A 21,843-nucleotide genomic window follows, 5' to 3' on the forward strand; every position below is an offset into this window, starting at 1 on the left:
ATCGTCTTGCTCTTCTTTCTCGTGCTATCATTCCGGTACCAAATCTATCCGTACAAGAACAACATGGACAACCAACTCAGTCACGTATCAGCCCTCTGTTGGACCGCGCTTGCAAGTTACAATATGATGTTTATGCTTGCTCCAAGTATCCGTCATTCGTGGCTATTCAACTCGACCTTGACGCTGATCTATATCATCCCAATATGTGTCGTCATCGCTCACTATGCGAGAAGAATGTCGCAGAAATGTCGAGGATTTATGGACCGGCGTCTCTCTGTTGGCGTCAGAGCTCCGCTTGTTCGGAAAGTAACGAGAATTCGCGCCCTTGAGTACCACTCGCGTCAATCATTGCCTTCAGCACAGTGATCTGTCGGCCCCGGTGGGAAGTACATGGGATTACATTCCTGTCTTTGGCAATCGGGTGGCTTTGGTTAGTTGCAGGAGCACAATCTTGAATACAGCGCGCCCAATGCGAAATGTGCCACCCTGTTATTGAGTTGGAATTACATTCCCAGGGTCCTGAATACACACCATTGTGACTGCCTTTAGGAATGCCTCCTGAAAGCAAAGGAAGGGAACCATCGAGTCCACCGAGATCCAGTGTTTCCAATTGCTTTGAGAAGCTGCACCGTCGCCAGAGATGTCCAAGATCCAGATGGAGACCAAGCGACTCGCTTGACCCGACTCCCTGGATGCCAAGAAACACGACCTCCTCCGGAGATGTTCCTTGGGTCGAATGCATGCGCCACACCCTGCATCGCGTTATCAATGCCAGTTGATCGTCGCTACACGGGATCGATCGTTAACAGAGGATGTCGATCAGATCTATTGCAGGCGCTCCAATAACGGGACACCTTTGCTTTGGTCGTTGATCGAATATTTTGTTGCCTCAAAGCATCGCGTGCTAGCCACGACCATCCTGTGATGCGGTGCTACGCCCTCATCCATTGCCTGAGAAAAGTTGCTTCCATATTCAGTGTGTCCAAGAGCACCATTCACCGTTGGAAATGCGTCAAGGCAAGGGCTATGCATCCAGTCCCAGAAGGCAACGCTTTGCTTGGTACTTTGAGCAATTCAAGCACCACCGTCGCCACCTACATCGCCCTTCTTATGGCTTGGCTAGACGCAAGCTCATCACATACTACATGTCCATGAAAGCGGGTGTGGTGTCCCGTTTTTTCTGAAAAAAGTGCACGCACTCTATAGTATAGAAATATCATGGGAAACATAATCAAGAAACAAATGCATTTGTGCTGCATATGACTCAAGGCAGTAGGTTGGAACTACAGCAGCGTAAGCATGGTTGTCTTCAGTGAAGCACTCTAAAGTCCTCGTCAGTGGCTGAATCACCATATCTTGAATGGTCCTAAACCTTCTTGGGCATTCTTATCATGCGGATTATGAACTCGATGCCCGAAAACACGTAGTACACCCCGACTATCAACACGGGCAGCAGATACAAAATCGCTGTCAAAAAGTACATCAGCGGATTCGACGCATCTTGCCAGCTGAAGATGTACAGAAAGTCGATACTGGCGAGTGTGAGCCAGCAGAGTGCGCTCACGCGAGAAAGAGTCCCTTCCATCGGGTTTCTGTATGGCTGCGTATAACATCGGATGATCACGACCAGGAAAATGACCAGCAGCCGAACAACGTTGACTTGGTAGACTATTGGTCATCATAATGTTCGGAGTCAATGTAGCTCTGCGCTCGAACCAGTCAAAGCTATGGGGGCTGTCATATCGAATTCAAAGGACTTACCGTCATCGGATCGATAGAGCACGAATATCAGGAGAATCACTCCTCGCTCGATTAGACCGACCGGAAGCCAGAAGTAGTACTTGGGACGATAGGACATGTAGAAGCACTTATGCCTTGACGAAAGCAGTTCACGATAACCGTCAATACCAATACCGGCTCCAATATCAATACTGCCGTTTCATTGGACTTACCATACTTCCTCGTCCTGCAGCGCTAGTCTCTTCTGGGTTTTGAGCCGATAGAGATATACAAGCGACCAAAACGGCGCCATCCCAAGGACGAACGCAATCACCGTGCTTGCAAATATTGTCGCCCAAAAATGCACGCCGACTCCACAGACTGTGTTGGCTGCTGTATACATCAGTTTGACATCGCCTATCTGTCTGCAGTCCAGAATTTCGAGCGACGTATTTATAAGTGGAATCGCACAGCACATAATGATCTCAAACGCAGAGTGGATCATGTACGGAAGAAGCGAGCCTTCCTTTTCATCCGAGTTGTGGAAGTCGATCCATTTTTTGAGAGGCGTGTAGATCGCCGTTTCTCGTCGATAGTACCGCCGAATCAAAATGTTGCATCCATATACGATCAGCAGGCACAATGCCAAGAAGGGAGGAACGCTGAAGAACGAGAGCGCTTTGTATATCCCTTTCACCGGATAGACGCAAGTCGTCGATAGATCCATGTTGATCGACATGATGCTCGTTAGCTCCGTAAAGTCAAACTGTTCATTGATCAATCCGGCGACTTGGATATAGAATGTCTTGGGGGATGGGACGTATGATATGACAATTGCACAGGGAAATGATCAGCTGAATCGGCCACTTTCTTCCCCACACAAGATATACACATCGACAAACCGCATTGAGCGCTATCACTTCTGATCTGTGCTGTCATTGCACCTGGACAAAGAATGCAGACTCCGCAAACTGCGTACCACAATGTCGATCGTCGCGCCAGATGTTTTCGGCATCAAATAGATCACGAGAACAAAGGCGAAGCACCCGAGCGCAACGAGCACCAGAGCAGGTCCGGGAAGGTTGCCAGGACATGGCACGCATTCACCTAATATAGGGGTCGTGGAATTTGAAACGAACGGTTCGATTGTTATACATAGCTTGATACACATTATGAAGCCGCCGCGTTGACTGATCAGTGCCTTCCGATTTGATAGCAGATACGACCATATGATGATCCGCTCTCTTGGTCTCAGCCGCCAGTGGAATCAACATCGCTACTGTTTTTGTAGCGCTCTTACCTCCCCACTTGTAGAGATCCGGATTATTGCATTCGCAGCAGAGAACGCCTCCGATTCCGTCCGTGCATTGCGAAGTCATGTTGTTGGAAGCCACTGCAGCACATGAATTCACACCACAACAGCAAAGTTAGTTCATTTTCGGAATGAATATGCATTGTTGTAGCCGATGGCAGAATAGATTACTGCGTTGCACGTTAGAGTCGTTTGGATCCGATTCGGCCATCCCTGCGTCAGCTTACATGTCCAGCAGACACCGGTTTCAGGGCATTTCTGCAACATAGGTTAGCAAATGAGCACATCAGTCTCGTTTATCCTAACGAAAATGCCAACGCAGAATGAGATGCGATCTATACTCGGCGAGATCATCTGGGAGCATGTCAGTCTTACAATTATTTGCGGAGTAGTCCCGTTGGGATTGATCCAGTAGTCCTTCATGGGTGTTACATTTGATCCACCAGTGCATGTTGCCAGGTTCGGACAGGCGGAGCAAACATCGGTGTTGTTGGGATTCCAGTTGTAGAAGCCTTGAGAGCACTTCAAGCACACGGTCGTATTGGATATTTGGTATTTCCCTTGTCCAACTGGGCAGTATTCTAGTCGCAACAGCCAGAATCGGTAGCCAAAGCGAGGGCAGGATTCAACAGCACTACGGTATTAGTTTCAAGCGCACATCGTTGCTCAGAACAGGTAGGTCATACATCACCATTCCAAAACCAGGGAGCCGACTCACCAACATCCAAGACAGGGGGTGTTGGAATCCACGAACTCCATGTTGCTTCGTTTTCGACTATCCACTGACATGCTACATTGCCGTAGTCGAGGTCATTCATATTTGTTTGCCCAATCTGGATCAAGAGCTCGTTGATTTGCTCATTGTTCAGCTTCATTCTCTCCAGCTTGATGTTTACAAAGGATCGAATGCAAAAGATTGATCAGTATGACTGGCAACGACCACGCCATCATTACGTCGCGTGCGTATTTCATTCTTCCCAGTACATCAAACCACGTGGTTATCGGGGCATGCGGATATGGGACAAGAGCAGGCCGAACTCAAGCTTGTTGAATGCTCCGAAACAGTTGCATCAGTCCGCACCAATTCGTACGGATATATAAACTCATTCTTGAACTCCACGCTTGTGGCCTTGAACAAGTAGTCCATCGGGTAATCGCATGATACTGGAGTGTATGTTCGATCTGTAGAGCGACCGCTCCATAAGTCAGATACACTGTGCTTTCATACATTCCAAAGCAGAAGGGGCACACAGCACTTGATATGATGTATCATGATACTAAGGTGCCGTCACGATTCGCATGGTCGAAGAGACACTGACTCAGAAAAAACTTATCCAAACAGTTTGACTTGTACGGGAATGGTATTCTTGTAACATTGTATCTGCGTTGCAATCGTTGTCAGTGCCATACTATGCCAAGGGTCATCGGAATCGCAGCGGCAGGCAATGCACTCTGCGGGATATTTTGGAAAGGAAAGATTGCATAATTGAACAATATCGTCTTCGATCGAACTTACGATGAAACGAACAAACTTGGAATCCAGTTGTAAAAGACGATGGGCTGTACACCGGCCGTAATGTAGGTTTCAAGATATTGACCTTCCTAATAACAGACCGGATATGAGATGAGATGAGATGCGAAATTCACCCGATCGCCACTTCCGATATGGATCATACCAGGTAGGCAATTGTCAAGTTGAGATTGAGTCCGTCGATCAGCCGCTCGTTGTAGTAGCTCGCATACGAGGGATCTGTCCGAGTATGAGGGTAGGAATGAGTTATATGCAGGCGCAATTCAATTCATGATAATTGGAGATTTTGCCGCCTCTATGCCCGATTGACAAATATGATGACAGAAAAAAGACGGTTCGGCACTTACCACTGGCCCAGAACTCTGTTCGACAAATCACCACACAGCATTAGCTTTCGGAATGCCAAGAGAACACACAATGCACTTGACGGAGTCGGGAGAGTATAATGCAGCATAGTACCAGCACAATGGGTGTTATTGATGCATTGCTTCGGGATGTCTGGTTGTTGTCGTTGTCGTTATGAATGTGATTGTCGTTGTCGTTGTCGTTGTCGTTGTCGTTGTCGTTGTCGTTGCGGATGTCATGGCCGTGATGGTGTAGTGTTACTGTTGAGCCTCAATGCAAACACTGTCTGCCCCCTTCCCAACACACTTTGGCCATCGTCGCTCTGACCCAGCCCGTCGATTCGCTACACCCACATGTGCCGTTCATGCATCCGTTGGGGACGTTGTCGCATTCGGGGGTGCCGCCGGGTCCATACACCCGTGGCCCCGTCCCGGACTGGACAAACAACGCAATCACATTCGGGTTCGTGAACGCTCGCCAAAAATCGATAAAGTATTGAGGATATTGATTGACGACCCTGGGCACGACACGGTTGATTGAGCGATGGATGAGCAACGAGCAACGAGCAACGAGCAACGAGCAACGAGCAACGAGCAACGAGCAACGCGCAACGAGCAACGAGCAACGAGCAACGAGCAACGAGCAACGAGCAACGAGCAACGAGCAACGAGCAACGAGCAACGAGCAACGAGCAACGAGCAACGAGCAACGAGCAACGAGCAACGAGCAACGAGCAACGAGCAACGAGCAACGAGCAACGAGCAACGAGCAACGAGCAACGAGCAACGAGCAACGAGCAACGACTGATCAGCGGCGGCTGCTCACCAGGTTGGGACGTACCACCCGATGTGGCCAAAGTAGTTGATTGTCCCAGCATAGATGATCGACTCCTCAAAGACGACCATTTGCTGAAAGTATGTTGCTGAGCCGGTGGGTGGGGATCAGGATCAGGATCAGGATCGATCGACCGGCAGCAGTATCCGAGAGATATCTTACGGCACTGGACTCACAGAGTGCATCCCAGATTCCAGCAAACAGCATCGCCAAGTCGTTGGTCCATGCAGCAACAGCAGATTCCAGTCCATCGGCTGCCACCCACCCTCTCGCAGACTCACCGTCCGACTGCCAAAGCTCGACCGAGAGATCCGTGACTCCGTGCTTCAGCCGGTTTCCAGTTACAACCCCTATATGCGATTCTCATCAGTCCGGCGCCATCAAGCCATTGACCCGCTGTAACGGCGCCGGTCACCTACCTCCAACGTAGAGCCTGTTGATGGCTGGATAGCCCATGATTTCGCGCAGTAGAATCTCATATATATGACTCGAGAGCCTGGAGCCAGGGGATCAGTGAAAGTTGGCATATGCTCAAGCTGCCCATCGCCCTCATTTCCTCGGGTTCTCAGCGACCTCGGAGAATATACAGACGCCCGAACACGTGAAGCTCAGAGATCAGAAACGCACATGGAAGATTCCCAGTATCCGGACTCGATCACAATGTCTCGTGCAGGCTCCTGTTGGCCAGAATCGGTCGTCAGGATGAAATGCAGGATGTGATCAGCACGATCGTCTGTGATGGAAAATCAGTCCAACGCGAAGCTCACATTCAACTTGGCGTGGATGCCGGACCACCCAAAGGTCAGATTGCCACGATAGCATTGGAGGGGATACGAGTCGTTGGAGCTGACGAGATCTCCCTCGTAGGGATCGCTGGTCTCACTGGACCGCTTGGCCATCGTCCGATGCAAAGATGATTTGGAATTAGCGCTGCTGCAAGAAAGTGCATATATTTCCTTCCAACTCTGCTGGTAGTGTCGACCAGGGCTCAACGCCAATACATCGTGATTGGGAGGGGTTCGACTACTGGTACGATTGCCGGCTGGATGAACGGGGTACATTTGCTTCAGAGAGCCTCTGTGGATGCTGCTGATCGAGGCTGTCTGCAATCGAGCGATATCTCCGATCGCAGTCATCCGACTGATACCTGGGTGCATCGGACGGGGCAGGTTGGCTCGGTTCAAGGCCGCCAGGAATGAACATCTGCATCCGATCTCCGTTGTCAGCCAAGCCAGCGCACGGCAACGCATCCGTGCCAGCCCTTCTATGGTCGGACCGGGCAGACGGCAGGGCGAATATGGGTGTCGCTGCCGGTGTCGCTGCCGGTGTCGCTGTTGGTGTCCTTCTGGTGCTTCACCCCCCGCGCACGAGGGTGGGCGGCTGCTGTCCCTGCCGGACACCCTCATGTTGGCTCGATCCGTGCACTCGAGCCAGTTTTTTTTCGGCCTGCCTTCGTGCTTCGTGCGATGACCTCGTCCTGGCCCGCGAGGAAGACAAAAAATCTCCCTCGGCCACCCATCTCTCGTCCTCAGAGAGCCCTAGCGCCAAAGGTGTAATCCCGGAGACTCGGTCCTGGTTATATCCCCCGTCCCCCTCCCATTACTAATCCTTCTCTTCTCGTTCCGTCGCTGGATCCGAGAAGATCTTCGTTTCACCTCCTCCCCTACATTCTGCTCTTGAGCCGTTTTTTTTTTTTTTGTTATTTCTCCATTTCATCTGCACTATATTTCGATCGGCTTCCTCACTTTGTCCATTCTCTCTCCCCCATTTCCATCTCGAGGAGTCTATACGTACATATCTTCAGCATTCTACCCGTTTCCTCTTGGCTCGTCCAGATTCTAAGCAGGCAACGGATCAGAGCCCTGCATCTCCCATCGAAAACTCACTGTTTCTCGATTCTGTGCACCAAGAGTCCGCAATCTCTCTCCGGCATCAGGTTTTGATACTCACTCTGCGTAATTCCCCTTTTGTACCAAAGCCATCATCATGACTTCCTGGGCCCAGATGGTGAAGCAACCTGCTTCCAACCCGTCCCCTCAGCAGCAGCCTGCCGTGTCCGTCAACTCGCCCACCGCCTCCATCTCGCAGGCCGCTCCGTCCAAGCCGGCGGCGGCTCCCGCTTCTCGGCCTGGATCGGCCCTTTCGCACACCTCGAGCCCGCAACAGTCGTCTGGAAAGCCTCGGAACAAAAAATCCAACAAGCACCACCCTCCCTCATCCCACTCGCTGCACTCGCAGCCGGCCCAGACCCCGTCGCCTGCGCCGGCTGCCGCTCCAGCTGCCGCTCCAGCGCCGGCTTCTCCAACTACCCCTGCTGTCGCTGCTGCCCCGGCTGCGCCGGCTGCCCTGGCTACTCCTCCCCCCGCCAGCGCTTCGCCCCAGCCGGTCGCACCCACCCAGAAGAGTCGCCCGGTCTCTCAGAACTTCAGCTTTGCCTCGATCGCTGCCCAGTCGGTCTCGTCGGCCCCATCCGGCGTCGCTGCCTCCGCCGCCCCAACAACAACCTCTGCTAAAGATTCCAACAAACCTACGGCTGCCCCTGTCGCTGAATCTAAGGCTCCGTCACAGCCGCCGTCGGTCGAGCAGGCATCGGCTGCTCCGTCGCACACCCCATCCCACAAGAAGCAGCCCTCTCGGTCCGAGCCCGAATCAGCGGCTGCATTGGCTTCCAAGGCTGCACATGACTCCAAATCAACAAGGTAACGATCGAACTCTGCTATTGCACGCCCTCGATCCGGACCGCATCTGGGGGCATCGCGGCCTTTTCTGGATCTTTCTGCGTGTCGCATTCGATGTTGGGCTATCTTGGGCGGAACGCATCGAGACAGATCACCGCCGATCCAACCAACAGATTCCAGCTCAGTGCGCAATTCCATCGGCCGATCTGATTTGTATTCGGTTGTGCACCCACGCTTACTGTTCCATTCAATATCCGCACTGTCCTCCCCATATCTCTGAACAGCACCAAGGCTCAGCCTACCCCCGGCCAGCCGGGACCCAGCGTCGCTTTCAAAGGAAACCTCAACTCCAAGTTTAGCAAACTCGGTAGGTGCTAGCGGACTCGTCCCTGTGGCAGTCTCTGGAGAGGAACAATGGGTGCACCGTCCACCATATCGATTGGGTTGCTCTCGCATGCCATTCACGCGCCTCTGCTTTTGTCATCAAGCCTCGGGACAGAAAAAGTTCATGTTCGGATTTGGAACGGACGACGAAACAGCCGAAGCTCCTGCTGAGACTGCCGAAGTCGCCACCATCGCGCCCGAGGCTGAGATCCAGCAGTCGACCCCGAGCAGCGCCGATCGGACCAGCAGCCCATCGCTTTCTGCAGCTGTCCTTCCCGAGAGGATCACAAGCCCTCGCATTCAACCCAAGGAAGTTCCACCGGGTCCCCGCCAGCCGTCGCCGGCCCGCCAGGCTCCGCCCCAGCTGCAGCCTGGACAGCAACAGCCCATGATTCATGGATCGCATGCCTTCCATGGACCTCACGCTGGCATGCACCAGATGCCCGCGTCCTACCCTCGCATGCAGCCCGTTCGACCCATGAACCCCGGCGCGCCCTACCAAGGATCTGGCAAGTCCTACAAGACCTCGCCGCTGATTCATCCTCAGCACATGCCCATGCCCGCCATGGGTGCCCTGCCCCCCACCCATCCCGCTGGCGGCGCTCCTCCGGCGCTCTGGCCCGCGCAGTACGCTGTAAGTCCATGAGCGGGTCGAGTCCAAACGTCGTATGGCAGTATATCCCGCCTCTCTATCAGGCTGGGCTGCATACATCAGGTCGCGCGTGCAATCTGCCGAGTACCCGGAGATTTCGTGATTGCGACCGATAGCTAACCACACCGTACCACGCCATACCACACCACACCACACCACACCGCCTCGATCCGTCCTGCCCTGCTTTCGCGAGCCAGTATGGCTTCCCCAACGGATATCCCGCCGAGTACGCCCCTTACTACGCCAACCGAGCTCCTTACCCCGGGCTGCCTTACAACCCGCTTCAACGGCCCCCTCCCCACACCCCCGCTCCGGCTATGTCTCAGTCGGGCTTCCCCGTTCATCAGATGAGCCCCGGCAAGGCTCCCGCTCTCGGCGTTCGCAAGTCATCGGCCATCCGCATCGTCGACCCTAGCACCCTGCAAGAGGTCGATATCCCTCACGCCGAGAAGCCCGTCTCTGCAACAACACTGACGCCCACCAAGCCCCCCACTACCCCGTCCGCCTTCCCCGCCACAATCCTGCTCAACGAGGCCAAGAAATCAAAGGCCATCAAGATTGTCAATCCCAAGGATCTTGAGGAGGCCAAGGCCCATGAGGCTCCCAAGGACGAAAAAACCGAGGAGCCCATCGTTGAAGAGTCCTTGGCTGTCGACGAACAGCCCGAACCCGAGCATGTTGCTGAAGTTGAAGTCGAGGCCGATGTCGAGGCTGAAACTGAAGCCGAAGCCACCGAGATGGAGGAGCCTGTCGAGCTTGTCGCGGAAGAAACCCCTGTGGCTTCCGATGAGGTTTTGGCTGCAGATGCCACCGAGGACCAGGCTGAAGAAGCTGGAGAGACTGTCGAGGAGACTGTCGAGGAGACTGTTGAAGAGACTGTTGAAGAGACTGTTGAAGAGACTGTTGAAGAGACTGTCGAGGAATCTGCTCCTGAAGCTGCCGACGAAGAGGTTGCTGCAGCTGAAGAGGACGCCGCCGATGCTCCTGTGGAGGAAGAGCAGCAGTCCGAGCCCGAGCCCGAGCCCGAATCTGTGGCGGAGCAAACCAAAGAAATCGTCGTTGAGGAGCCTGAGCCTGAGGCCGCTGCTCCCGAGGAGCCTGCCCCTGCCGAGGAGGCGGAACAGGCTGTCGAGGCTGAAGAGCCTCAGCCCGTAAAGCGCAGCAGATCCAAGTCGCCCGGCAAGCGTGGCAGTGTCTCTCCAAAGCGTGGCCCGTCGCCTGCCAAAGCCCCCGAGGCTGAGCTGGAATTGGAGGAGGGCGAGATCGCCGAGGAGGCTCGTGCCCAGTCGAAGGGACGCAGCCGATCCAAGTCCCCCAAGAAGCAGCTCACCGAGACCCCCGTGAAGCGGTCCGAGTCCCCTGCCCCCGAGGAGCCCGCCTCGGCCAGCTCCCCAGCCAGCAAGACTCGCACTCGCTCCTGCCGCATCTTGAGCGTTGCTGAGTTCAGCCTGCTCAACTACCCGAGCGGAGTCGAGTGCCCCAAGATGGTCGACAGCAAGATCGAATATCTTATGGCGTTCATGAAGGCCTTTGGCTCTGTCACCACCCAGCGTCCCGAGAAGCTCCCCTCGCTCGAGTTCATCTACGACATTGCCGAGCGAAACAACTCCTCTCCCAAGCCGCGAAACAACAGTCAGCGTGGCGCGTCTCGCGCCGGTTCCGTCGCCGAGAACCGCAACAACCCACCCAAGACGAGCCAGGAGCGTTACCTCGAAAGTCTCGAGGGCAAGAAGACTGTCGGCGTCGCCGGCGTCATGTCCAGCATCGCCAGTCAGAAGGGTGGCGCTGGATGGCAGCCCAGTCCCCAGCGCACCAATTCTCAGCGTGGTGGCAAATTGGGTGGCCGAAACAACAGCGGCAAGAACGCCCGTGCCCCCTCGCAGAAGGACCTGCTGGCCCAGCAGGCTGCGGCCAACCTGCCTCCCGTCAAGCCCCTGGAGAAGAGCGACAACGCCTGGTCCTCCACCCTCGGCCAGAAGCACGAGGTCTCCCAGGAGGACGAGGAAGCCTTCTGCGCCCAGCTCTCCAAAAAGGCTCGCTCGATCCTGAACAAGCTGACGCCCGAAAAGTTCGACAAGCTCGCCCGCCAGATGGTCGAGCTCGAGCTCACCTCTCCCACCTTCCTCAAGTCCGTCATTGAGCTGATCTTCGAGAAGGCCGTGGACGAGCCCAGCTTTGGTGGTCTCTATGCCAACCTCTGCTTGTTCATGAGCGCCGAGCTCCCCAAGGTCCAATCGTGGGTCTCGAGCGAGGGTAAGAACAATCACTTTAGACGCGCCCTCCTCAACACCTGCCAGGAAGAATTCGAAAGCGGCAAGAAGTGGACCCAGGAAGATGCTGCCAGTGAGGCCGAGATGATCAAGAACCTCCCCAACATGACTGCAGAGGAGAAGGAGGCCTATGCCTTGGCCAAGTTCGAGCGCAGCAAGGTCAAGCGCCGCGTGCTCGGCAACATCATCTTTATCGGCGAGCTCTTCAAGCTCAACATGATCACCGAAAAGATCATGCACAGCTGTGTGAACCAGCTCCTCCGCGATGTCCGCGACCCCGAGGAAGAGGAAACCGAGTCGCTCTGCAAGCTGATGGCCACCATCGGCTCGCGCCTGGACCACGAGAAGGCTCAGCAGCACATTGACCTGTACTTCTCGAGAATCGCCGAGCTCTCCAAGAACCAGAAGCTGCCTTCGCGTATCCGCTTCATGCTGCAGGATCTGATTGAGCTTCGCCAGAACAAGTGGAAGGCTCGACAGGAAGCCTCCGGCCCCAAGAAGATCAGCGAGATTCGCGCCGAGATTGAGCGCAAGCAGCAGCAAGAAGAGGAGGAGCGGCGCCAGCGTGAGCTCTCGCAGCGCAGCCGAGGCTCGCAAAGCGGCCGACACACTCTCCCGACCCGTGCGGATCAGTTCGACAAGCGCCGTGGCGGTGACGGCCGTGGCAGCATGAGAGACGGCCGAAGCGGACCCATTGGAGACGGCTGGAGCACGGTTGGCCGCAACAGCGGCGGCGGCCCTGGCGCCTCGGGCAGCTCAAATACCCAGGCCGGCGATCTGAACATGTTTGGCTCGCTGCAGTCCTCCACCACCAAGCGGGACCGCAAGTCGATTGTCCTCGGCCCCAGCGGCTCCTCGGGCAAGTGGTCGATGGGAGCCGGCACTTCTGCCAGCGCAAAATCCCGACAGGGTCTTCAGCAACAGGAGAAGGAGGAGCCCAGCCGGGCGCCAACCAACATGTTTGAGTAAGTCAGATATGCCACAGTGTGCAGCAGCAACGACGAGGACTGGGTCAGATTGGCATTCGCTGTGCATGCTCTTGCTCTGCGACAAGCATACACACATTTCCATGATGCGTCGCTGGCAATGTCCCGAGGGCTGCTGTCAGCTTGCCGTGTGTTCCACAACTGACTCTGCGACGCAATCCTTGATCAGCCTGCTCGGAGACAGCTCCGATAAGAAGCACGATGACAAGCACGCCGACTCGCCGGCAGCAAGCACACCCGCTTCCTCAGCCAAGTCTGCCGCCGCCCCTGCCGCAACCCCGACCGAAGAAAAGGCCATTAGCCCTGGCATGGCCAAGCGCAAGATTGAAAACATGCTCGCCGAATGGTGGTCTCTTGGGGATGTATCGGTGAGTCACATCAAGCCAAGAGCCGCTTGTACAGCACCCCCCTGTGTCTCTTGACCTGTGTGCTCGTGCCGTTCTGTGGCCGATCCTGCCGGCATGCGCTGACCCCAGCCCAATTATTCGTGGCACCCCCTATGCAGGAGGTCGTTGCTACCATCAAAGAAATGAAAACAGAGGCCTACCACGTCGATGCCGTCTATGCCTTTGTCGAAGGCGTGATGGAGAAGAAGCTCGACCAGCTGAAGAAGACTGTCTCGATGCTTGTGAATGTGTTCAAGCAGGGTGTTGTGCGCAGCGAACACCTGAGGGATGCGTAAGTATACTCTCCGATCTTGCTGGCACAAGCGGCGAATTCCACGAGGCCCTTGCCTCTGTTACGCCTCCCCGCTGCGGGTTTCAGGGCCCGATCAGAACGATGCCGATCGCCGTGGTTGTTACTCTACTAACGTGCGTCCCTCTGCGCTGCTCCTCCCCCCCCCCTGCGTTACAGCATCGTCAAATACTCGGAGGTCCTTGAGGATGTCGCCATCGACGTGCCATCGGTTTACAAGTTCACAGGCATCCTGATTGCCCGACTTCTCGCCGCCGAGGCTTTCGTGCTTTCCGACCTCGAAACGCTCCTCTCCAACCTCCTGGCATCGCCCAGCCGCAAGCCTCCTGCCGTTGTCATTCTCGGCGAGATCATTGAGGACTTCAAGTCGAACGACCAGCTGCAAGGCCTCCAGGGCCTGGTGGATGCCGAGCCCGAGTGGAACTACAAGGCCATCTGGCCCGCCAACCGGGCTGCCGAAGCCAAAGTGTTCATTACCGACCGTGGACTGAATCTTCGCGACGACTAGGTCGTCACCTGCCCCCTCCATATCTCACCCCTCCCCTCTCCCCCTACTCCTCCTGTTTCGTGACTTTCCGAGCTCACCACGCGAGTATGCTGTTTCCAGAACGACGCCGCTAAAACACACGCTGTTTGCGGATGATTTATTGTCGTCAATACACTCTCTACGCTTTGCACTCGATACATCATTCAGTGTGGAAATCCCCTCGATCCAACTCTGCCGAGACTCTGCAGATAACGAGCATTCAATTCGAAAGATGGTCAAGTCCTGCCGACAACTTGGGACCACCTTCGTGCTACTTGTCGGAGGCAAACTTTGACTCCCATTCCATAACGAGTGGATGGGTCTGAACTGCCTTATAGACTTTGGAAATATTGCTATAGGGCACGAGCAGATCGTTCGGGATGCCCTTGACGGCAGCGCGGGGTCCAACAATCAAGTTGAAGTAGCAGTACACCGCCAGGTCCGCAATGGTGAGCTTGTCGCCGACCGCAAACCCGTCTCCGTGCTGTGCAAGAAACCGATCGAGGGCAGAGAGCATCGATGGGTAATCCTCGGCGGAGACTTTCTGGACAATCTTGAGCTTCTTGGCTTCATCTGGCTCGCTAAAACTGGGAACGAGTTTAATCCAGAAATCGCCCATTTCCTCGACGATTTGATCGATGAGGAGAGAGGTGAGGATATCGGTGGTGCCCGGGTAGAGCCCTCCAATGGTACCAGCGTAGCGCAGAATCGGTTTGGACTGGGCAAACATAAACTTGCCGTCGACGGTCAAAACGGGAAGCTGAGCGAAAGGAAGTGTGTGCTTGATGGCAAGGAACTGCTCTCGACTGATACGCTCGTCTTCAAACTCGATGCCTGCAACATGGAGCGAGAGACGGGTGGCTTCGACATGATCCGTGAAATCAAAGTAGGTCAATTTGAGCGTGCTGGGCTGCGAGATCGTCATGACCGGATATCTGGCGCTGTAGGTGGGGAGCCAAGTAATCAGCAAAGGGGCTTGGTTAATGGTGATGTATTGCAAGGGATGCGTTGGTGGGATAACGGCGGAAACGGGTGCCGAGGCGGCAATTTATATCCATGGATGGAGCGTGGTGATCGCCTCCGGTGTTCCACGGAGAGAAGCCAACTTTGCAGGAGCCAGACCCGGAACTTCGCACTCCCCTCTTCGTGGGCCCGCTGGTCCCGGCCTTTGGACAGATACTCAAACATCGACGCTTCCAACTATCGCGCCACTCCGGCGGCTGGTTGTGGGATGCATCAGCATTTGAAATCGGCGAATGGACCCATCCATGGGCGAAGCTGATGCCGAATGAAGGCCCAGATTCCCCGGCTGAATCGTCTGTCGCCGTCGTTCCACCATCACCAGAGATGCCCATGTTCCAGAAAGCATAGCGGGACTCCGACACATCAAGGCGGTGCCTTCCCTCCCTCCCTTAACCAACAATTGACTTGATTGATGCGAGCGAACGCATATGGACGCTGTCTCTTCTTCCGAACGAGCGATTCGAGTCCATCATACACAATCGCCGTCCATCACCACCCCACCCTCGACCAGGCCCTGTTCGAGTACGAACTGTCTAAGTGCAATCGATAACCCGTCCGAAAGAGGACACAGTCAATGGATACAATCGATGCAGAAAGAAACAGGCCAGTCACTTCCTGGCATCAGCGGCACCAGCCTGCTGATCAGTAAGCTCCAGTGGGCAAGCCGTGCGATTGTTTCCCGTCATGGCTGGCAATATCTGTGTGGTGCATTCACTCGACCCTCTGGACTGCTCCATGGTGTATCGATATCAAGATACTTGACCTTCTCGCTTGGCTTCCCGGCACTGTGAGCACACTTGGAGATCGAGTCGCCTGGATCGCCCTCGCCCGGGTAGAGCCCTCCAATGGTACCAGCGAGGAGCCATCTGTGCGAGAAAGAAGCGACGATATCTGGCTCTGCTCTTGGGCAAGAGTGAATATCCTCGAATCCAGCGTATTTTGGGCTGGCAGCGATGCCCACAATGGTGTCCTTGATTCGGTTCCAGAAGCCCATCACAGAATGGCAGTGTGAAAGTCGAGGGTGTGGCGAACGGTCATACCCAGCGCACGATGTTTTGAAGCAAACTATTTGTTCAACGGCCAAAACCCGGGGTGTCTCGTTTGTTATTGGATTGGCTGTAAGATCCAAACTCGCTTGATTGGATTGCGCACTCGCTGCAGCTTCTGCCTCGATCATGCAGAGGCCGGATGCAGACCAGACGCCTTCGTCTCTCGCCGCATCGGCGATCGCCCACCAGGCACCTTTTTTCCCTCCTCGTTTCTCACGCTGCCCGTGGAGAGTAGTGTTGCCAGACAGCATCTTGCTCGCTGTCTATCTCAACTCTCGTATCTGACGTCGTCCTCGTCAACATCCCACTCGCTATGCTGTCTCCTCCCGTGGCTCTACCACAGCACCGACTCGGTCCCGATGGACAGTGCGTTGTTCACTGGTATGCCAAAGCCCTCACCGACTTCAGCTCGCCTGAGCCCAATCTTTTGTGCTTCGAAGAGGACGACATCATCGGCGTCTCCACCGCTCTCTCGGAGACAGAGGCCACTGGGAATTGGCTCTATGGCGAAAATCTGGGCGCCTGGGGTTGGTTTCCGATGGACAGGGTGAGGGTCCTTGACGACAGCCCCGCTGCTGGCTCCGTCAAGGCCGATGCGGTCCTCCACATTCGCGAAGGCAGCGACAGCAGCTCTCAAGGCAAGGACGGACAGACCCGTGGATGGTACCAGCGATACAAAAAGGTCGGTTTGTAGTCTTTGGGCATCTCTTTGGGCGAGCCGGGGGAGAAACAATGCGAGCTCGGCTCTCACAGTCATTGACCGGCGCTTGTGCTTGGGTTTCCGTGGATGTCAGATTGCCCGATACGAAAAGCGACAGCTGCCACCACTTCCGACGGCATCCGCTGCGGGCGATGAAAGTATCAAGACGAAGGTGCCTCTCGATGAGAGCCCAAGCCAGCACGAAGTTGACCTTCTTTCGACTTTGCCGGTATCAAAGTCGCTGGCGAGCTCCTTGGTATCATCGCAGATGTCGGGAGGTGTTCTACAGGACCTTGGAGAGTCTCCTCCCAGCTCCGTGAGTTTGCTGGAGAGCTGCCAGGACGAGCAAATGTCACCGCCAGAGCCGCGGGTGATCCAGATCGACCCGTCTCGGCTTCCAAAGACCTACAGCATCAAAAAGACGCCTGTGCCAACAAACGGAAAGACCGTCGCTGTGGTGGGGGCACCGGCAGAAGAACGCCAACGCTGGATCGATACCGTGGGCGGAGCAGATGAGGTCGCCCGGATGGGGCTCTCAAAGAGCGAAATCAAGCGACAGGAAGTCATTCACGAGGTCATCTATACAGAACGGGACTATGTCGACGATCTTCGAACCATTATTGAGGTACTTTCAAGTCCCGGGAGACGCGGACACATCGCTGCGAACAGGAGCAAGGACGGAGCGGCCGCTGCTGTTGATGCTCGACAAGATGAATATGGACATGTAACCGTGTCTGGGGATGGGGCATAAGAAGATCGACTCTGTAATGATGCCGGTTCCTGCATACGCTAGATTTATATCCAACCCATCAAAGAGAGAAAGCTTCTGCGCCCAAAAGACATCACTGTCGTCTTTTCGAATCTCGAGGATTTACAGCGACTCAACCAGGTGCGGCGAACGGGATGGTAGCCTGCGCAATCAAAGGACGCTTTCGCAAACGCTATTACGGTTGACCAGGGTCCAAGACCACCCTGCCGAGTCCTTTCGCCTGCATCGAGCTGCTGATCTATGCACGGCGATCCGTAGCGTTGGAGCTCGTTCAGCCTAAGCGTGCCCGGACGAATCACGGATGCACACTCACTGCGTATCGCCCGTCTCCATCGACCCCGTACCTAGGAGTTCTTGTCGTGGCTGGAGCAAAAACAAAAGGAAAGCACCATCGTCAATCAAGTTGGAGATCTCTTCATCCAGATCGTGGGTATTTCATGCTACTGCATTCTATCAAGAGCTTCTCGTGATCCGCAGCGGCAGGAACATCGATTTGACACGCCCGCGTCCGATCGATCACCCCATTTCACGATACACGTCGGCTGATCCGACATCAGAGCGAGGGGCTCAAGATCTACACGTTGTATTGCAGTAATTATCCTCATGCTCTGGTCAAGCTCCAGGCGGCTCGAAACAGCCGCGCGGTGGCCAAGTTCCTTGATGTGGGTGCACATGCTACGCAGTTGGGCGACTGGCTGCAAAGAAGCCATTGGCACCCGGCTTGGAGCCAGTTCTGATTTCCTGCTCTACTTCCATCAAGTAGCAATGTCAGCAGCTGCCGCAGAGCCGCAACCTTACTCTGGCCAATTTTCTGTAGGTGTTGGAACCAGGCGTAACTTTGGCTGGGTAGCATCACGTTAGGCGTGGACCGGTGGTCATTTGGGTTATCAGCCCACCGAAGACCACCCGGGCCGAGGTTTCTGCGTTTCTCGGTGGAACGCTGTTTGCACGATCGTTTTGACAGCATGTTAACTGCCGGCACATCAACGATACAGCATCAAACCGGTACAGCGCATTTGCAAGTATCCACTGCTACTGAAGGTATGATGGTGATGGAGCCTTCTCGGACCTTCGTGCTCCATCCAGTAACGCGGATATCAGCGAGGCTTCTGACGCAGCCCATCGGGCATGCCATTGGTTCCAGGAAATGCTGAAGAATACGGACGCCAGCCATGCTGATCACGACAACCTCGTCCGAGCCCTCCTGGAGATCGAAACTGTCGTCACCATCATCAACGAAGGCACACGACAAGCCGAGGGCATCAACAAAATGCTGGATATACAGAGCCGACTGACAACGGTAACATCTCTTGATTATGTGGTTGCTGTGGACTGCATTGCCACGACTGATGCGTGCATCATAATACTTGGACGAACCAAACGGACTAGCAATCCTCGTCATTCAATCGTTTGAGCTGTCAGTCGGGGGAGCAGTCAACACTTCTGATCCATCGGACCCTCACGCTTCCCATCATCCGCATGTCATCCTTTGCTGCCATCAGAAGCTGAATCTCGTTGCCCCCTCAAGAGCACTGATTCAGAGTGGATCCTTGACCTTGCTCGTTGACGGGGCTCGCAAGAAGCGCGAGCTTTTTCTCTTCAACGATATGCTTTTGATGGCCAAGCAGCTCTCTGAAGACCCAGGATCGAAGCTCAAGGTCGTCACTACCGTTCCATTCGAAATGATATTGATTAATGCTGGTGATCATCTCGGTATGCATTTGCCACGCAGCATGCGACACTGCATGTTTTGCTCGCGAGTAGTGAAGAACTTATCGTCAGTAGCAGTAGCAGTAGCAGTAGCAGTAGCAGTAGCAGTAGCAGTAGCAGTAGCAGTAGCAGTAGCAGTAGCAGTAGCAGTAGCAGTAGCAGTAGCAGTAGCAGTAGCAGTAGCAGTAGCAGTAGCAGTAGCAGTAGCAGTAGCAGTAGCAGTAGCAGTAGCAGTAGCGGGCTGACATTCTCCCGTCTTGTTGCCTGGTTCCAGGGAGCGAGCACTTGATCGAGATCATCCACGTCGGCCAGTCCAAGTTCAAGCTTGTCGCCGATAGCGCATACTCCAAAAACCAGTGGCTGAAGGCTTTCCAGGAGGCCACAGATCTCTTTGTTCGCAACCGCATTCCCGCGTCTGTGGTTGAGCCACGGACGGACTCGGCTCCAGCCCCGGACGACAAGTCTCAGGAAGAGAGTCTCTCAAAACCTGGCGATGCAGATGCTAAGGGATGGTCCCAGGCCGGCGAAGATGGTGTCCTCCCAGTTGTTACCGATGGTCACCCGCAACAGAGCGAGCAGGGCACTACAGCCGATATAGCCCTGACTCTGGAAGTCAATAGGACCCAGAACACAACACTCGATCCATCATCGGTTGGTGCAGGACCGTCCATCAAGTCAGCTGACGGTACTGAGAGGCTACGTATTTCTGAAACAACCCCGTCCGCCCACAACCGTACGGCTCCAGTAGAGACATTGCAACCCAAGTCTGCTGCAGAAACTGCAGCAGAATCCAGAATGGCGCAGCGTCGGGCATCGACTGGTGGCACGGAACACCCAGAGGAGGCTACTTTGGGCGGCATTGTCGGAGAGACTCTTGGCGACGAGAAAACTTCCGAGTCCGGGTCGCTGGAGAGATTGCAGCTCGTCGAATCGCGGCGAATCAAGCTCATCAGCAAGAGCCTTGCCACCAACCCCTTCATTGTCCAAGATCAGCGGAACCCGTTGAAGGCGACGGCGTACGGGAATGGTCCTCCGGGGGGACGCGGAGGATCTGGATACCGTGCAAACAAAGGCGGTTCTCCGGAATCATCGGCCTCAAAGCTCGCACCTTTGAGGATCAGCCCGCAGTCGGCTACAGCAGGCTTCGAGAGACGAGGCGGCAGCCCAACAAGTCCTCATCCGAGCCTGTGGTCTGGCGCCGGGGCGGCTCGCAAAATGAACCGAAGCCGTAACCAGTCAGAGACTCCGTACAATGTGCCCAAGGGTGCGGAGGAGTCTAAAGCGGATCAGCCCAAGCGCGCAGCCACCGTTGCCAACCCAGTGCCTCTCAGCCAGGCGCTATCCATTGACAACATAATGAGCCCACTCGCAGGCTTGCCACTCTCGGATGAAAAAAGGGACGAACACATTACCTCTCCATCAAAGGAGCGGGCAAGATCCAAATCCATTCTTGGCTCTGCGCCTTCACTCAACACCAATTCAAGTATCAGCGAAGGCTTTGTTCCCCCCGAGCCCGAACGGTGTGCCACCCTCGGAAGCCAACTGGAGATTGTCCCGGAGATATCGGAAATCAAGGCCAATAATCCGTGCGTGTCTCTGGCGCTAACTAACTGCCGCAACAGCAGCATTAGTTTCGATCTCGGCTCTGTCGCGTGGATTGAGCGGGAGTACTCCTGGTGGACAGCGTCGCGCGCTATGGGTGCTGACTTTGTCAAACCCATTCTCTTGCCACTGCCGACCCAGCGCCAACACCCTTACCCTGACAGCGCCAACAGCTAGTATCAACCGGCCGATCAAATCAGTGTTCGTCTCCAACGTTGTCAAATACAGCGGCGCTGGATTGAAAGATTATGTATGGACAGCACATGCATCGTCGAGTTGTTTCTCTGCATCGTCGCATCGAGTTTGAGGCCTGGCCAAGCACACTGATTCACCGGACCACGACCTTCGCGCCGCAGGTGTACATCATCGAGGTGTTCCACGCCGGTGCTTCGGCTTCGCCCCAATCTGGCCAATCTGGACACATTATATACCACACCTACGACGACTTTTTCAGCTTCCACATGTGCCTAATCGGCCACTTCCCCATGGAAGCCGGGCTATCACTGGAGGCACTTGGGCAAAAGCGGCTTGTCTCTCATCTGAATGACCACAGCAGCCAGCCTGAGAAGACGGCGGGCATACACACGCAGGTCTCGCAAAGTCCCGGACGACGAATCATTCCAGACTTACCCGGCCAGGTTATGTTTGTAAGCGAAGCCATGGCCAAGAACCGGATCGGGCTCCTGCAGGAGTATATCAATGTAAGAGACCCAGCCTCGGATGTACCTCTGTAGCATTCGGTGCATCCGTGTATGTGGGAGCGCGCAGGCACAGCGACAACTCCCTTGCCCGTCCGGATTCTCTCGCCTGTCGCCATTGTCGCTCAATCATATCGCGCACCACTCGGCCAGGATCTGCTCAAACTTCCAGCAAAGATAGTCCGCTCGCCTGCCCTGATGAACTTTTTCCGAACAAGTGGAAAGCGCGCTGCGAGCCTGCTCAGTGACAAACGATCCGGTTGATCACACAGCAGCTATATCGGGCCCCTTCCATAACAAGTGAACATCCAAGCGGCCGCGATTTTAGCGGCCAGAGGAACACACTCGAGAGTTGGGAA

General features: G+C 55.0%; 5 protein-coding genes across 5 annotated transcripts; 3 read left to right on the forward strand and 2 right to left on the reverse strand.

Annotated features, from left to right (window-relative positions):
- Positions 1–1,194: 1,194 nt before the first annotated feature.
- Positions 1,195–7,198, reverse strand: BJ171DRAFT_515971 (uncharacterized protein). Its single transcript, XM_053111997.1, has 20 exons — positions 6,509–7,198; positions 6,369–6,418; positions 6,161–6,237; positions 6,023–6,091; positions 5,733–5,829; positions 5,261–5,424; positions 5,022–5,060; positions 4,910–4,924; positions 4,708–4,781; positions 4,548–4,633; positions 4,351–4,412; positions 4,113–4,213; positions 3,750–3,915; positions 3,407–3,612; positions 3,259–3,289; positions 3,020–3,112; positions 2,699–2,826; positions 1,953–2,524; positions 1,762–1,874; positions 1,195–1,668 (listed from the first exon to the last, which is right to left on the reverse strand). Exons 1-20 carry the CDS (start codon positions 7,145–7,147, stop codon positions 1,367–1,369), a joined length of 3,084 nt encoding a protein of 1,027 aa, XP_052964013.1. The 5' UTR covers positions 7,148–7,198; the 3' UTR covers positions 1,195–1,366.
- A 57-nt stretch (positions 7,199–7,255) lies between these two features.
- On the forward strand, positions 7,256–8,855 carry BJ171DRAFT_193060 (uncharacterized protein). The gene is made up of 2 exons (XM_053106189.1): positions 7,256–8,440; positions 8,704–8,855. Exons 1-2 carry the CDS (start codon positions 7,728–7,730, stop codon positions 8,795–8,797), a joined length of 807 nt encoding a protein of 268 aa, XP_052964014.1. The 5' UTR covers positions 7,256–7,727; the 3' UTR covers positions 8,798–8,855.
- Positions 8,856–10,458: 1,603 nt separating this feature from the next.
- On the forward strand, positions 10,459–14,018 carry BJ171DRAFT_444858 (armadillo-type protein). Its single transcript, XM_053108155.1, has 4 exons — positions 10,459–12,690; positions 12,881–13,079; positions 13,217–13,389; positions 13,567–14,018. Exons 1-4 carry the CDS (start codon positions 10,940–10,942, stop codon positions 13,913–13,915), a joined length of 2,472 nt encoding a protein of 823 aa, XP_052964015.1. The 5' UTR covers positions 10,459–10,939; the 3' UTR covers positions 13,916–14,018.
- Positions 14,019–14,944, reverse strand: BJ171DRAFT_515976 (uncharacterized protein). The gene has a single exon (XM_053111998.1). It carries the CDS (start codon positions 14,856–14,858, stop codon positions 14,205–14,207), a length of 654 nt encoding a protein of 217 aa, XP_052964016.1. The 5' UTR covers positions 14,859–14,944; the 3' UTR covers positions 14,019–14,204.
- A 1,374-nt stretch (positions 14,945–16,318) lies between these two features.
- On the forward strand, positions 16,319–21,748 carry BJ171DRAFT_601297 (uncharacterized protein; the record flags this gene model as incomplete). The annotated part of the gene is made up of 14 exons (XM_053115081.1): positions 16,319–16,687; positions 16,800–17,330; positions 17,499–17,594; positions 17,823–17,900; positions 18,032–18,136; positions 18,238–18,287; positions 18,470–18,515; positions 18,619–18,774; positions 18,977–19,187; positions 19,459–19,869; positions 20,023–20,770; positions 20,928–21,036; positions 21,143–21,487; positions 21,638–21,748. The coding sequence occupies 14 exons, from the start codon at positions 16,319–16,321 to the stop codon at positions 21,746–21,748; spliced, it is 3,366 nt and encodes a 1,121-aa protein (XP_052964017.1).
- Between the last annotated feature and the right edge of the window lie 95 nt (positions 21,749–21,843).

Source organism: Polychytrium aggregatum (assembly GCF_025602895.1).
Source record: "Polychytrium aggregatum strain JEL109 chromosome Unknown BJ171scaffold_35, whole genome shotgun sequence".
In the NCBI taxonomy this organism is placed as follows: Eukaryota; Fungi; Chytridiomycota; class Chytridiomycetes; order Polychytriales; genus Polychytrium; species Polychytrium aggregatum.

What these genes read in the sequence shown, in the direction of transcription:
- BJ171DRAFT_193060 (XM_053106189.1), top strand. Translation starts at nt 7,728, where the DNA reads ATGACTTCCTGGGCCCAGATGGTGAAGCAACCTGCTTCCAACCCGTCC. An exon ending in CATGACTCCAAATCAACAAG is followed by an intron (nt 8,441 to 8,703) that starts GTAACGATCGAA and finishes ATCTCTGAACAG; the next exon opens with CACCAAGGCTCAGCCTACCC.
- BJ171DRAFT_515976 (XM_053111998.1), bottom strand. Translation starts at nt 14,858, where the DNA reads ATGACGATCTCGCAGCCCAGCACGCTCAAATTGACCTACTTTGATTTC.
- BJ171DRAFT_515971 (XM_053111997.1), bottom strand. Translation starts at nt 7,147, where the DNA reads ATGAGGGTGTCCGGCAGGGACAGCAGCCGCCCACCCTCGTGCGCGGGG. An exon ending in GCATCCACGCCAAGTTGAAT is followed by an intron (nt 6,419 to 6,508) that starts GTGAGCTTCGCG and finishes TCTGGCCAACAG; the next exon opens with GAGCCTGCACGAGACATTGT. An exon ending in CGGATGCATGAACGGCACAT is followed by an intron (nt 5,061 to 5,260) that starts GTGGGTGTAGCG and finishes GACAACAACCAG; the next exon opens with ACATCCCGAAGCAATGCATC.
- BJ171DRAFT_444858 (XM_053108155.1), top strand. Translation starts at nt 10,940, where the DNA reads ATGGTCGACAGCAAGATCGAATATCTTATGGCGTTCATGAAGGCCTTT. An exon ending in GCGCCAACCAACATGTTTGA is followed by an intron (nt 12,691 to 12,880) that starts GTAAGTCAGATA and finishes ATCCTTGATCAG; the next exon opens with CCTGCTCGGAGACAGCTCCG. An exon ending in AGCGAACACCTGAGGGATGC is followed by an intron (nt 13,390 to 13,566) that starts GTAAGTATACTC and finishes CCTGCGTTACAG; the next exon opens with CATCGTCAAATACTCGGAGG.